Raw genomic sequence first — 12,001 nt, 5'->3', positions numbered from 1 at the left:
GAGCTCTCCTATGTTGCTCTTACAATGCTGGTGGAAGCGTAAATGGTACAGACACTTTGAAAAATTTCTTGGTTTCTTATAAAATTAAACATGCATCTACCCTATGACCTAGCACTAGTACTCTTGAGAGTTTACCCAAAAGAGATGAAAATATGTCTACAAAAAAATTCGTAGAAGAATGTTTATAAAAGCTTTGTTCTTAGCAGCAAAAAACCCCAAAGCAAACCAAACCAAAAAAACACCTGGAAACAATGTAAATCAGTAGGTGAAGGGATAAACAAACTGGTGTATTTGCACAGTGAAATACTACTTCGTAATGGGACAGAATGAGCTGCTGATATATGCAACAACTTACAAGATTTTCATGAATATTACGTTGAGTGAAAGAAGCCAGACACAGAACAGCACAGACTATGGTTTCATTAATAGGAAGTTCAAGAAAAGATAAGCGCAGGAACATTATAGTGTTAGAAACGAGAAGGATGGGTGCACCTGGGCGGCTTAGTCGGTTAAGCATCCGATTCTGGATTTCTGCTCTGGTCATGATCTCAGGATTGTGAGATCAAGCACTACATCCAGCTCCACTTGGGATTCTCTCTCCCTCTCCCTCTGCCCCGTCACATCTAAAATAAAAAACTAAATCTTAAAAAAAAAAGAAAATACTTGCATTTAATTTATTTTTAATTTAAATTCAATTAATTAGCATATAATGTGTTATTGGTTTCAGAGGTAGAGGTCAGCGACTCACCGGTCCTATATGACACCCAGTTCTCATTATCATCTGCCCCCCCTTAATGTCCATCATCCAGGTATCCCCTCCCCACACCCCCTATCCCTTCCAGCAACGTTCTGTGTGTTTTCTATGATTAAGGGTCTCTATGGTTTTTCTCCCTTTCTGATTTCATCTTGTTTTATTTTTTCCTGTCTTTCCCTATGATCCTCTGTTTTGTTTCTTAAATTCCATAGATGAGTGAGATGACATGATAATTGTGTTTCTCTGATTGACTTTAAAAAAGGTATTAGAAGGATGGTTGTCTCTGGGGTAGTTGACTGAAAGGAGGCATAATGGAAATGTTCTATATTTTGATTGCGATGCTGATTAATTGGGTATACACATTTCTCAAAACCCACAGAACTATATAGTATTTTAATTTTTAAAAGGTTTTATTTATTTATTTGACAGAGAGAGAGAGAGAGAGAGAGAGCGCACAAGCAGGGAGAGCAGCAAGCAGAGGGAGATGGAGAAGCAGGCAGGGGGCAGGATGCGGAGCTCCATCCCAGGACCCTGAGATCAGACGCTTAACAGACTGAACCACTCAGGTGCCCCCCATAGAACTGTATAGTGTTTTAGATCTGTGCATTTCACTATAAGCAAATTTTATCTTGATTAAAAAAAATTAATGTGAGGGGCTTCCATTTTCAATAATGGCAGCTAGGAAATTCAGATCAACATCCCTGCTGAAAACAACTAAACATGCTGAGTAAAATATTAAAAATTTTTTTTAAAGGTATCAAAGGCCTGATAAAATAGTAAGGCAAAACTTCAAGGAGAATTGATATCCAGAGACAAGAGGGACCTGAATACAAAATTTCTCTTGCCCTGAGGGCTTTGGGCAATTCTTCCAAGTGTAGGCTTGGATCTTCGTGACTTCATGGGGTGAGGATGACCGTAGTCAAGCTTGAGGTCTCCCCACGCTGAGGGGTCTACTACATCTTCCTCCATTAAGTTGGTACCCCGCAAAGGGCAATACTCTGATGGTGAGAGTGAACCAGAAGTAAATCCAACCCCACTACTCCTGTGAGACCGTGGGGAAGGTTCCTTGGCGCTGAGCAAGACAGGGGAGACAATAATGTTACAAGTGACTATCTCTGCTGTGCCTGTGGGCTCAGCCGTGTGTGATTTTCCATCTGGCCTTGCAGTTTCTTGAGTTGAGCCTCAAACTGAAAACTTATTAGGTCCTGAATTTCTGAGAAGTGCTCCCAGGGCTTGGCAGAGGGACAGGGAGACCTTCTCTAGAGAAAGAAACATATTTTGGATAACCTATGAGTCAAAGAAGATGTCAGAATGGAAATAAGAACATATTTTGACCTTAATGACACACAAATATTTCACTTCAAAACCTGAGAGATGTGCCCACATAGAGCTAAGTTTGTAGTCTTAAATGCATATATTATAACAGAAGTACACCTGAAAGGACTTTTTTTTTTTTTTTTAAGAAAATGTGTGGGCTAACATTACTCAAGAATCACAGACAGAAAAATCTTAAAACTAATATATTAACAAATCTCATTTAGTAATACATGAAAAGATAATAAGGAATAACCAAGTTGAGTTATTCCAGAAATGCAAGGTTGATTTTACACTAGAAGGTCCAATAATGTAATCAGTCATATTAATGGATTAAAGGAGAAAACCATGCAATCATCTCAAAAGACACACAAAAATAAAAGCACTCAATAAAATTTAACCTCCATTCATGATTTAAAAACTCTTAGAAAATTAGGAGTCAAAGGGAATTTTCTTAATATGATAATGAGAATCCATGAAAATTTTAGAGCAAATATTAATCTTAATGGTGAAATGGTAAAATGTTTCCTTTTGAAATCAGGAACAGGAGCAGGATGTCTGTGAGCATCGTGTCACAGCTATGTTGATGGTTCATGCACAGCACTGATGTTACATGGTTTTTGAGTGAGATTGACCTTCTCCCTGTTTCCAGTCCCTAAAGTCCTTTATTTTTTTTCCTCTGACTTTATTCACTACTGTCGAGCACAGTATTTAGATTATTAAAAAATTATTTAAAAATAATTAAAATTAATTAATTAATAGTAATAAGATGCACTAGAAAACTACATAGCAATAAGAAAAATGATAGTAAACTTAAAAATTGAGCAAAGAAATATGTGCTTAATAAAAGGCAAAGACAAAATGGTATATGAAAATGTTCTTGATCCTTCCATAGACAGAATAATGCAATATAAATTAAAAAATGATATATTATTGTACATCCGCTAGATCAGCAAAAAATAAAATATTGTTAAAGATATGGAGCAATGGGAACATTCTTACAGTGCTGGCAGGAGTCTATGTTGGTGTATATGTTGAAAATATACATCTTGCATATACAATAATATCCATACAAGTCCAAACTGAAAATAGCCAGAATGTTCGTCAATAGTAAGGTGCCTGCATAAATTTTATTATATTTATAGAATGAAATACTGCACAACAATGAAAAATGACAAAGACAGCTATCCTCAGTAATATGATGAATCAAAGACAACTTTAACTGAAAGAAAGATACAAAATAAAGCAAATGGTATAAGTACATTTACACACAAATCTAAAACTGGCAAAACAAAACTGTATATTTGGTGTGTACATATAAATGGTAAAACTACGAATAAAAGAAATTATTATAAAAATTCAAATTAGTAGTTAATTCAATGGGGAGGACAAAGGAATGGGATTTGGGGGCACTAGCAATATTTTAGTGGCTTTATGAGTGTTTACTATTATTTCTTAGCTGTACATACACTTGTATGTCCTTTCCAAATGTGTATATTCCAATGAAAGAAAAATATATTTTAAGTTAACATGACTTCATTTTTCAGCCATAGGCTAGTGAGGCCCTAGCATACAAGAACAGCAAGTGACCTTGCACCATGGTTAAGAAAATTGAGATACTTTTTCCTCCTTAGCTTTTAAGCTTTAAGTTTTTCAAACCATATCTTTTATTTTTTATGAGATTTAGTAATACTAGCAATAATATTACCAATGATAACCAAAAAGACTAATATTTATCAAGTCCCTCTGATGCATCAGCCATTTTTATTTCATTCTTATATCTAAATGACCCTGTAAGTAAATGTTATCTTCGTTTAACAGATGAAAAAAGCCTGGGCTCAGGAAAATGGAGCAACTTCCCTGACATCACGTAGCAAATAAATCTCAAACACAAGCCTAAGCTGTTTCCAAAGCCTGTGTTTTACCCACTAGGGTTGTCTCCTTATTATGGCACTTATTATTTTAATGGATTTTTTTTCAGATTATGAAGAAAATATGTGTCTTAGAAAAGTTGGTAATTCTTGAAAAGCACAAACCATAATCCCCATCCCTACTCTAGAGTTAACCATTGTTAATATTTGATATAGTCACCCTATCCATTCTCCTGTGTATCTATGTGTATTACCATTCATCTATATATTTATACAGTATCTTTTTAAAGTCAAAATTGGAATCTTATTGCATATACTGTTTCCTCCTAACTGTCTCATTCATCTTTTCTTGTGTTGTTAAACATTCTTCTACATGGGACTTCATAGAAGCCGAATATTCTTTCTTAGGGAAGTACCATAACTATTCAACCAGCTTATACTTAGGTTCTCTTTCAGGGTTTTAAATATAATAAATAATGTCATCATGGATGACTTCAAAGATAATATTTTGTGTACAACTCTATTTCAGGGGTGGGGGTCGGAGGCAAAAATTCTTAAGAATGTACTTGTGGGTCAAAGGGTGTGACTGAATTGCCTTCCAGAAAGATTAGAACAATTTATATTTATATTTTCAAAACAGTTTATATACTTATATTCCAACCAGAAGTATATGAGAGTGCCCATCCCCCTCTGCCCACCCAGGCTTCATTTACACTGAGAATGTTTCTATATAATGCCACTTTATCATTTTGCCAGCTGCTGTGGTCCTTTTACACCAAAAAAAAAAAAAAAAAAAAAAAAAAATTCAAATGAAAAATTCAATGATTTTGAGCATATAGCATAAAACCTAAGAACCTATTATGAACCATTATATAACAGCCAAATTTATTTTCTAGCTTAAAATACAACTTTTACCTTTAATAGGAAATAACACATCCCTAAAAGTAGGTGAAGTTTTCACCCAACTCGCCATCAGCCACTAATACCCTCTCTACTGCCGTATTTTTCCCTATGGAAAATTTCTCTCCTGAACCTTACCCTCTTGGAAAGAGCAGGCCAACATTTGGTCAGAAGAGCATGACTTGGGCTTTGCACTTCTGTAATTTCATGCCTTGTTACTGTCATAAGCTTCTTCTAGCTCCTGAAATTCACTTCTAATTTGGAAGGTAGAGAAGCATTCCCAAGAATGTAAACACAACTATACCCTTCCTCCAATTCCAAAAACTAAGAAAATGATGATTCATGCTGCAGAATGGAATTTTTAGAAATTGGGCATGAACACTTTTAGACTTTCCTCCATTGTTTAGAACAGGTAGTCACATAGAAGCATGAATTTTACCTTGTAGCAAGCATTCTACTGTGTGTGTGTGTGTGTTTTTTAATTTTACCATTAAATAATGGGAGGGAGATATGTATCTGGAAAGGGGGAAGAGGAAGAAAGAATCCTATGGTGGTGGGTTGGAATTAGAAATATGCAAATATGAACTCCTGATTTTTAAAAAATTGTATTTCCTAGCTCTGTCCATGAAGGAACTAGAAGCCGTGACACCCCAGTAACAAAGAACCCTCTATGGCCCTTGTCTTAATTTCTAAATACTATTCTTCTCTGAAAGGAACCAGGGCTCCTTTCAGAAATGGCAGATTCTAGAAATAGAGCTGGAAAGGTACAATGTGTGTTTTGAACATCTTGTTATGCCAGAAGGTAGGAAGTACTCAAAAAATAATGGTGGCATGTCAAAAGTACACAGGTGGGTGCTCAGAAGTGCTCCTATGGACCAAATCTGGAGCAATTTGAATATCAACATGAATAATATAGGGAATGTATATTCATTTAAAAAAATTCACTAGTTCATGATGATACTAAAAAGCAAAGGGGACCAGGATGGGGATGGAGAGCTCTTCTCTTAGAGATAAATACCAATTAGTAAACATAGAAGAAATGATAGAATTAGAACATCACCTTTCAAGAATTGCTGTGATCAGAGTTGATTCGGGCAAAAACAGATACTAAAATCATAGATTGTTGGGGAACGGGGTATCCATAAATTCTCAAAGATGCTTATTCATTCCAAGGAGAAAAGGGGTAGCATTACATTGGAGAAAGGTGGCAGATGCCACTTAGATCACCAAATGTCACGACTGATCACACGTGACATGCTACAAGCTACATGTACCGCCTACATGTACCGCCTCTTGGGTTGTTCTGAAAGACAAACATCACTTCCATGGTTTTCATGCCCAAGTTTGCCCAGTTCCACACATGAAGAAACAAAGAGGCAATTCAAGTTGAGAGATATTTTGTGAAGAAATAGATCTGGAGTCTCTAACAATATTAATGTCATGAAGGGTTAAAAAAAAAAAAAAGACTGGGTGATTGTTCCCTGAATATATAAAAGAGTATTAAAAAAGACACGCCAAGACGTGCTGTGTGATTTGTGATCGCATCCTGTTATGTGAGAAAGTGTCTTTATTTCCAGGAGACGTAAGCTAATGTATTTAGGGATAAAGTTTCATGAGGTCTGTAACTTACTGTCAGAGAACAGAGATAGTAAACAGAAAACGCTAGCAGTTGGTGAATCTGCGTAAAGGGTATATGGATATTCATTGTTCTATTTGTGTACATTTTCTATGGGTTTTAAGTTTTAAGAAAAAGTCAGAGGAGGGGCACCTGGGTGGCTCAGGCAACTGAGAGTGGGACTCTTGGTTTCGGCTCAGGTAAGGATCCCAGGGTCTTGAGATCAAGCCCCATGCGGGCTCTGCACTCAGCTGGGAGTCTGCTTGGGATTCTCTCTCTCTTCCTCTGCTCCTTCCCCCTTCCCTGACTCACATGCACAGGCTCTCTCTAAAATAAGTTTAAAAATTAAAAAAAAAAGAAGTCAGAGGAAAGGAAAACTATTTAACAAAAATTATATGAAAGTCACATGAGCTTTGGAAATTTATTCACAAATAGTATTTACGTAGCATTACGTAGCATGTTTCTATTGAATATTCCCTGGATTGTTTAATCCACTGATTAAACTCAGTGACATGCATTTACAGTTTACAAGAAAGTAAAAAAGGATAGAGCTAGATGAACAAGTTGTGAAATCATTACAGACATAATGAACTAAGACATTATTTAATATTTCTGAAGGAGATTGACTTTTAAATGGTCCCATCTACGTTTTTGTCTAGTTTTTTTTTAAGCTCCCCTGTTTTTTTATTTTCATTTTTTTTATTACACAGAATTTAGCTACTTACTCATTATCACTTGGAAATATTAAGGGCAGAATGTAAATACGTCTGGATGTTCTGTAGCATTATTATTTTCCTTGCTCTAAGAATCCAATCTCTGAGTAGAAAGTGAGATAGATTTCAGTTTTAACTTGCCATTAATTTTTCTGTTAATAACAAAATCATGCATTACATGGTGTTCATACTAGAAGAGTGAGAGTCTTGACTTTTCGCCACTCACTGTTCCCTACTCCTTTTCGTTGGCCCCAGGTGACCCAACAGGTCTGGGTATAATTTATATCTCTTTGGATCCCAGTCTTGGTCACCTGGAAAAACTGGCCGTAAATGTTCAGTAGTGCTTTGTTCTTTTGTTTTCTTTTAACAAGTTTACTTTTTGTTTGTCATATTATTAGGTTTTCTTTTTTTCTTAATTACCTTATTGAAGTATAATTTACACATGAAATTCACCCACTCTAAGTATATATAATCCAACAGTGTTTTAGGAAACATAATGAGTCACACAATTACCACCACAGAACAGTTTTTTAATTTCTATCACCCAATACAATTTTTTAAAATTTCAAAAATTTCAAAAATTTTATTTTTATTTTAAAAATTTTAACTTTAAATTCAATTAGCCAACATACAGTGCATCATTGGTTTCAGATGTAGTGTTCAGTAATTTATCAGTTGCGTATAACACCCAGGGCTCACCACGTCACTTGCCCTGCTTAATGCTCATCACCCAATTACCACATCCTCCTACCCCCCCAATAAGATTTTATTTATAGTTACTCCTGTTTCTGCTTTCAGCCCCAGGCAACCACTAATCTATTTTTTGTGTCTATAGATTTGCCTTTTCTGGACATTTCAAACAAATGGAACTATATGGTATGTGATCTTTATTTCTGGCTTTTTTCGCTTAGCACAATGTTTTCATTTATCCAAATTGCACCAGGGACCAGTATTCCATTCCTTGTTATTATTGAGTAGTATTCCATTTGAATGGATATATCACATTATCTCTTTCTTTTTACCTAACAGAGATGGATATTTTGGTTGTTGCCAATTTTTGGCTACTGTGAATAATGTTGCTATGTACATCCATGCACAAAGCTCTGAGAGTTCATGTTTTCATTTCTCTTGGGTAGATACCTAGAAAAGAAATGTTAGATCGCATGGGAAGTAATTTTTTAGGAAACTGTCAAACTGTTTTCCAAAACATCTCTACCATTTTACATTCCCACCAACATGTATGGTGAGGGTTCCAGTCACTCCACATTCTTCCCATCAGTAACTCTAGTCTTTTAATTGTAGTTCTTCTAGTGGGCATAAAAGGCAATTTAATAGTGATTTTATTTCATTTTTAAAATATTTTCTTTATTTATTTGACAGAGAGAGCACAAGCAGGGGGAGTGGCAGAGGGAGAGGGAGAAGCTTTTCTCCCCATTGAGCAGGGAGCCCGATGTAGGACTAGATCCCAGGACTCTGGGATCACAGCCTGAGCCCAAGGCAGATGCTTAACCAACTAGGCCACCCAGGTGTCCCTTCATTGTGATTGTAATTTGCATCTCCCAACATCTATCTACACATAAAAGTGGATGTTGAACATTTTTTGTTGTGTTCTGTAACCATTTATTTATATACCTTCTTTCATGAGATGTCTTTCAAATCTGTTGTCCATTTTAAAAATTGGATTATTATCATATTGGGGATTTGTAAGAGTTGATTGTATATTCAGGATACAAATTCTTTTACCAAATGTGTGATTTCACAGTATTTTCCCTAGGTCTGTAGTTTGTCTTTTCATTTTCCTACACTGTCTTTTGAGGAGCAGATTTTGAATTTCAGTGAAGTGCAATTTATCAGTTTTTGCTTTTATGACTCATTCTCAGTGGTGGATTTTGAAAGGAAGAAAATTCAATAGTTATATGGATAACAGGGATGTCTTTCATTTGCATTTTGGTTTTTTGAAGATTGTTCCACTTTTATGTGTAAATGTTCAAGAGGCCATGTTGTTCTGGAAACATTCAGAATCCTATGTACAAATAGAAATTATAAGCACTATCCAGCCTGATTTGAATGCCAATCAGCACACAGTCATTGGCAAAGCATGGTTTACATGGCTTTTTTTTTTTTTGACAGTACAGTCTCTTGCTAGTTAATAAAAATGTCCCTTGAAAGAATTACAGTTCCCATGGCTCCATGGAATGTGTTTTTTCTGAGGTTGGTATTTTTTATTAGGGTTTATAGTTCCAAAATATGAGGGATATCCAGGAAAAGTGTCACTGAGTCTGTTCATAGCCTCACTGTGAACTTCTCCAAGCATATGAGCATCTTTAAGACATTCCAATTATTTTATGGGTGTGGACTTAGGATGTTGAGGCGAGGCAGATAGATCATAATAGGCATGCATATGTTACCTGTTTTTTGTTTTGTTTTGTTTTTTGATGATCAAATACTATACCAGGCTGCTTGTCCTCTGTGCTATCAGAAGTTGGAAATAGTGTGACATAGCAGAACTGGACACTGATTCTAATTTTAGAAAACAAGCAGCATGGATTGTTTGAATCAATTTTTCTTTCTTATGATAGACACAATTAAAAAGCTTCTCTCTAGTAATTAATCAACAAATATCTATCAAATACATATTGCACATGGAACTATCTATATGCGATGACTTCCAAATTTATATCTCCAATCTGGACTTCTTCCCCAAAGTCTAGATTTCCATTTCACAATCTATTCAACTTGGATGTCCAATAGGCCTGCCAAAAACTGAGCTTCTGATTTTTCCCCACAAAAATTACCTCCCCCCACCCCCATATCCTTCTCCATCTTAGTTAATGTCAACTCTGTCCTTCAAATGCTCAGGAAAAAACTGGAAAGTCATCCTTGTCTACCATCATCCTTTCACACCCCAGATCCAATTCATCACAAATTCTGGTGGCTCTAAATGGAATATGAAATGCTAGATGAGATTCTGACACAGAAAAGGGGAAAACTGACAAACTCTGAATGAAGCATGGAGTTTAGCATCAGCATTGGTTCATTAATTGTGATAGATGTTGGATGTTAACAATAGGGGAAACTGGGTACAGGGCATAAGGAAACTGCCTGTGCTCTTTTCACCTTTCCTGTAGATCTCAAACTATTCTAAAATAAAACAATTTATTAAGGAAAAAAAGAAAAAAGCAAAGGAGCAGATCTTGCTGCTTCCTAGTTCATTGGCACCTGTGGCTGGTTTCCACCCCCCTGAGGGGATGGAAGATCTGATCCTGTTGTTTGGATGGTCTGGATGGAAGTTATGGTCAAATCAGCAGAAGGCTATGCATGTTGTTTTCTTTGGGCAGGAGATTGGTCATTTCATCAGTTTATCACTTTTTTTTCACAATTTAATTACTCCAAGCAAAATTGATGACCTCAAATCAGTTCACTCTTTTTATAACAATTTTGTTAAATAATTTATCTTTAACAAATACCTAATTTTGTGTAGTTACTCTTCCTAAAGAGCCAAGCTCTCTAATCCTAGAAAAACACCTATAAATTTTCCTTTTTAAAGATTTTGCCATAATTCTTTATATGCTACTCAAAATGGAAATGTATTTTTATATTATATGGAACACATCGATCTGAATTAAGAATAAAAACTGTTTTTATTTTGGAAAAACAAAATAAATCTAGAGGCTGGTGTTGGTGGGGGGAGGACAGGCATCAGCTAAGGAGCCAAAGAGGTGAAATTTCCAGGTCTCAAAGAATCAGGCGATTGTCTGTTACTAGCTCAGGCAGTTGAGGTTTGATGCCACTCCTGTTAGGAGTCACGGATACACTCCTGTTAGGATCGTGTAGGTGGGTTATTTGCACTGGATTCTCCTTTCTTGACTTGTGACAGGCAACCAGGGGAAAACCACGGTGTTGTTTGTAAGGAGAGTTTACGAAAATTCATTCCTGTTTTTTGCAACTCCGCGGACGCTTGAGCCTTCGACCTTTCCTAGAGCTAGAAACTGTTGGAGATATTGCAGATAATTTTAAAGACTGAGAAAATGAAACCTTGCTGAGTGTTTTCCAAAGATCTGTCATATTCTAGATGTGTGTGTCCTAAGTGTCACATGGACAAGCAAAGGTGGCTGTGGGATTCCCACACCCAGAATCCTCTTGGCTGGGAGTGACACTTAAATCATCACGAGTCTAAAAGGGGCAGGAGAACAGGGCATCTGACCGCCAAAGGCAAATGCTGCTCGGTAATTCTGAGAGCATTACCACACTGATGAGAAGAAAAGGTGAAGGTGATATTTCATCCACTGTTCCCAGTACATCCTCTCCTTACCTGACCTCTGAAATGGAGCCATTGGCCTTGAAAAGCCTGGCGTCTAAAATTAATATTCTTCTCCATCTGACTAAGAAGGCAACAGCTGAGCAACATGAGATCAAGGATGATATTAGTTTAAACAGGGGCTCAAAGTGGCATTTGAGAGAGAGGATACTTCCTTTCGGAGTGGACACTTGTCTTTTCAGAAGAATTATACCGGCGGAGAGTAAAGACCTTTCCCAGAGAATTGTGTGGTCATTTTGAACTCTGCAAAACTTCCCTTATCTGCTGGAAATTACACTCTGCACTTGAAGTGGTCCAAACCCTAGGATGTCCTCCTATACGTGGTAATTATTTAAAAAAATCATTGTGACCTCTCACATCTCCTGTTTCTGTGCTGCCTTAAATAACAGGTTGTACCAAACTCCAGGTAGAGTTTAACAGTTGTGACTTCTTTGCAAAGTTATCATACCTTGGACCTGTTTTCTTTTTAATGTGTTAATTCTTACGTGGCTTCCTGCTCCAGCGTGAGTACCATCT

At 36.5% G+C, this 12,001-nt stretch overlaps 1 protein-coding gene across 2 annotated transcripts in view; it reads left to right on the top strand.

Annotated features, from left to right (window-relative positions):
* Positions 1-12,001, top strand: part of MYLK4 (myosin light chain kinase family member 4) — a 109,362-nt gene that overhangs the window by 13,276 nt on the left and 84,085 nt on the right. The window contains exon 1 of one of the 2 annotated variants that reach the window (XM_025446174.3): positions 11,403-11,808. The exons of the other annotated variant lie outside the window; for it this stretch is intronic. Within the exon in view, the coding sequence (XP_025301959.1) occupies positions 11,792-11,808 (17 nt within the window). The 5' untranslated portion in view covers positions 11,403-11,791. Of the gene's footprint in view, positions 1-11,402; positions 11,809-12,001 lie in introns of those variants that run through there. 2 annotated transcript variants of the gene reach the window in all.

The sequence above is a fragment of the Canis lupus genome, chromosome 35, assembly GCF_003254725.2.
Source record: "Canis lupus dingo isolate Sandy chromosome 35, ASM325472v2, whole genome shotgun sequence".
In the NCBI taxonomy this organism is placed as follows: domain Eukaryota; kingdom Metazoa; phylum Chordata; class Mammalia; order Carnivora; family Canidae; genus Canis; species Canis lupus.
The sequence above is the reverse complement of the archived record's forward strand: the minus strand, read 5'-3'. Positions and strand labels throughout refer to the sequence as shown.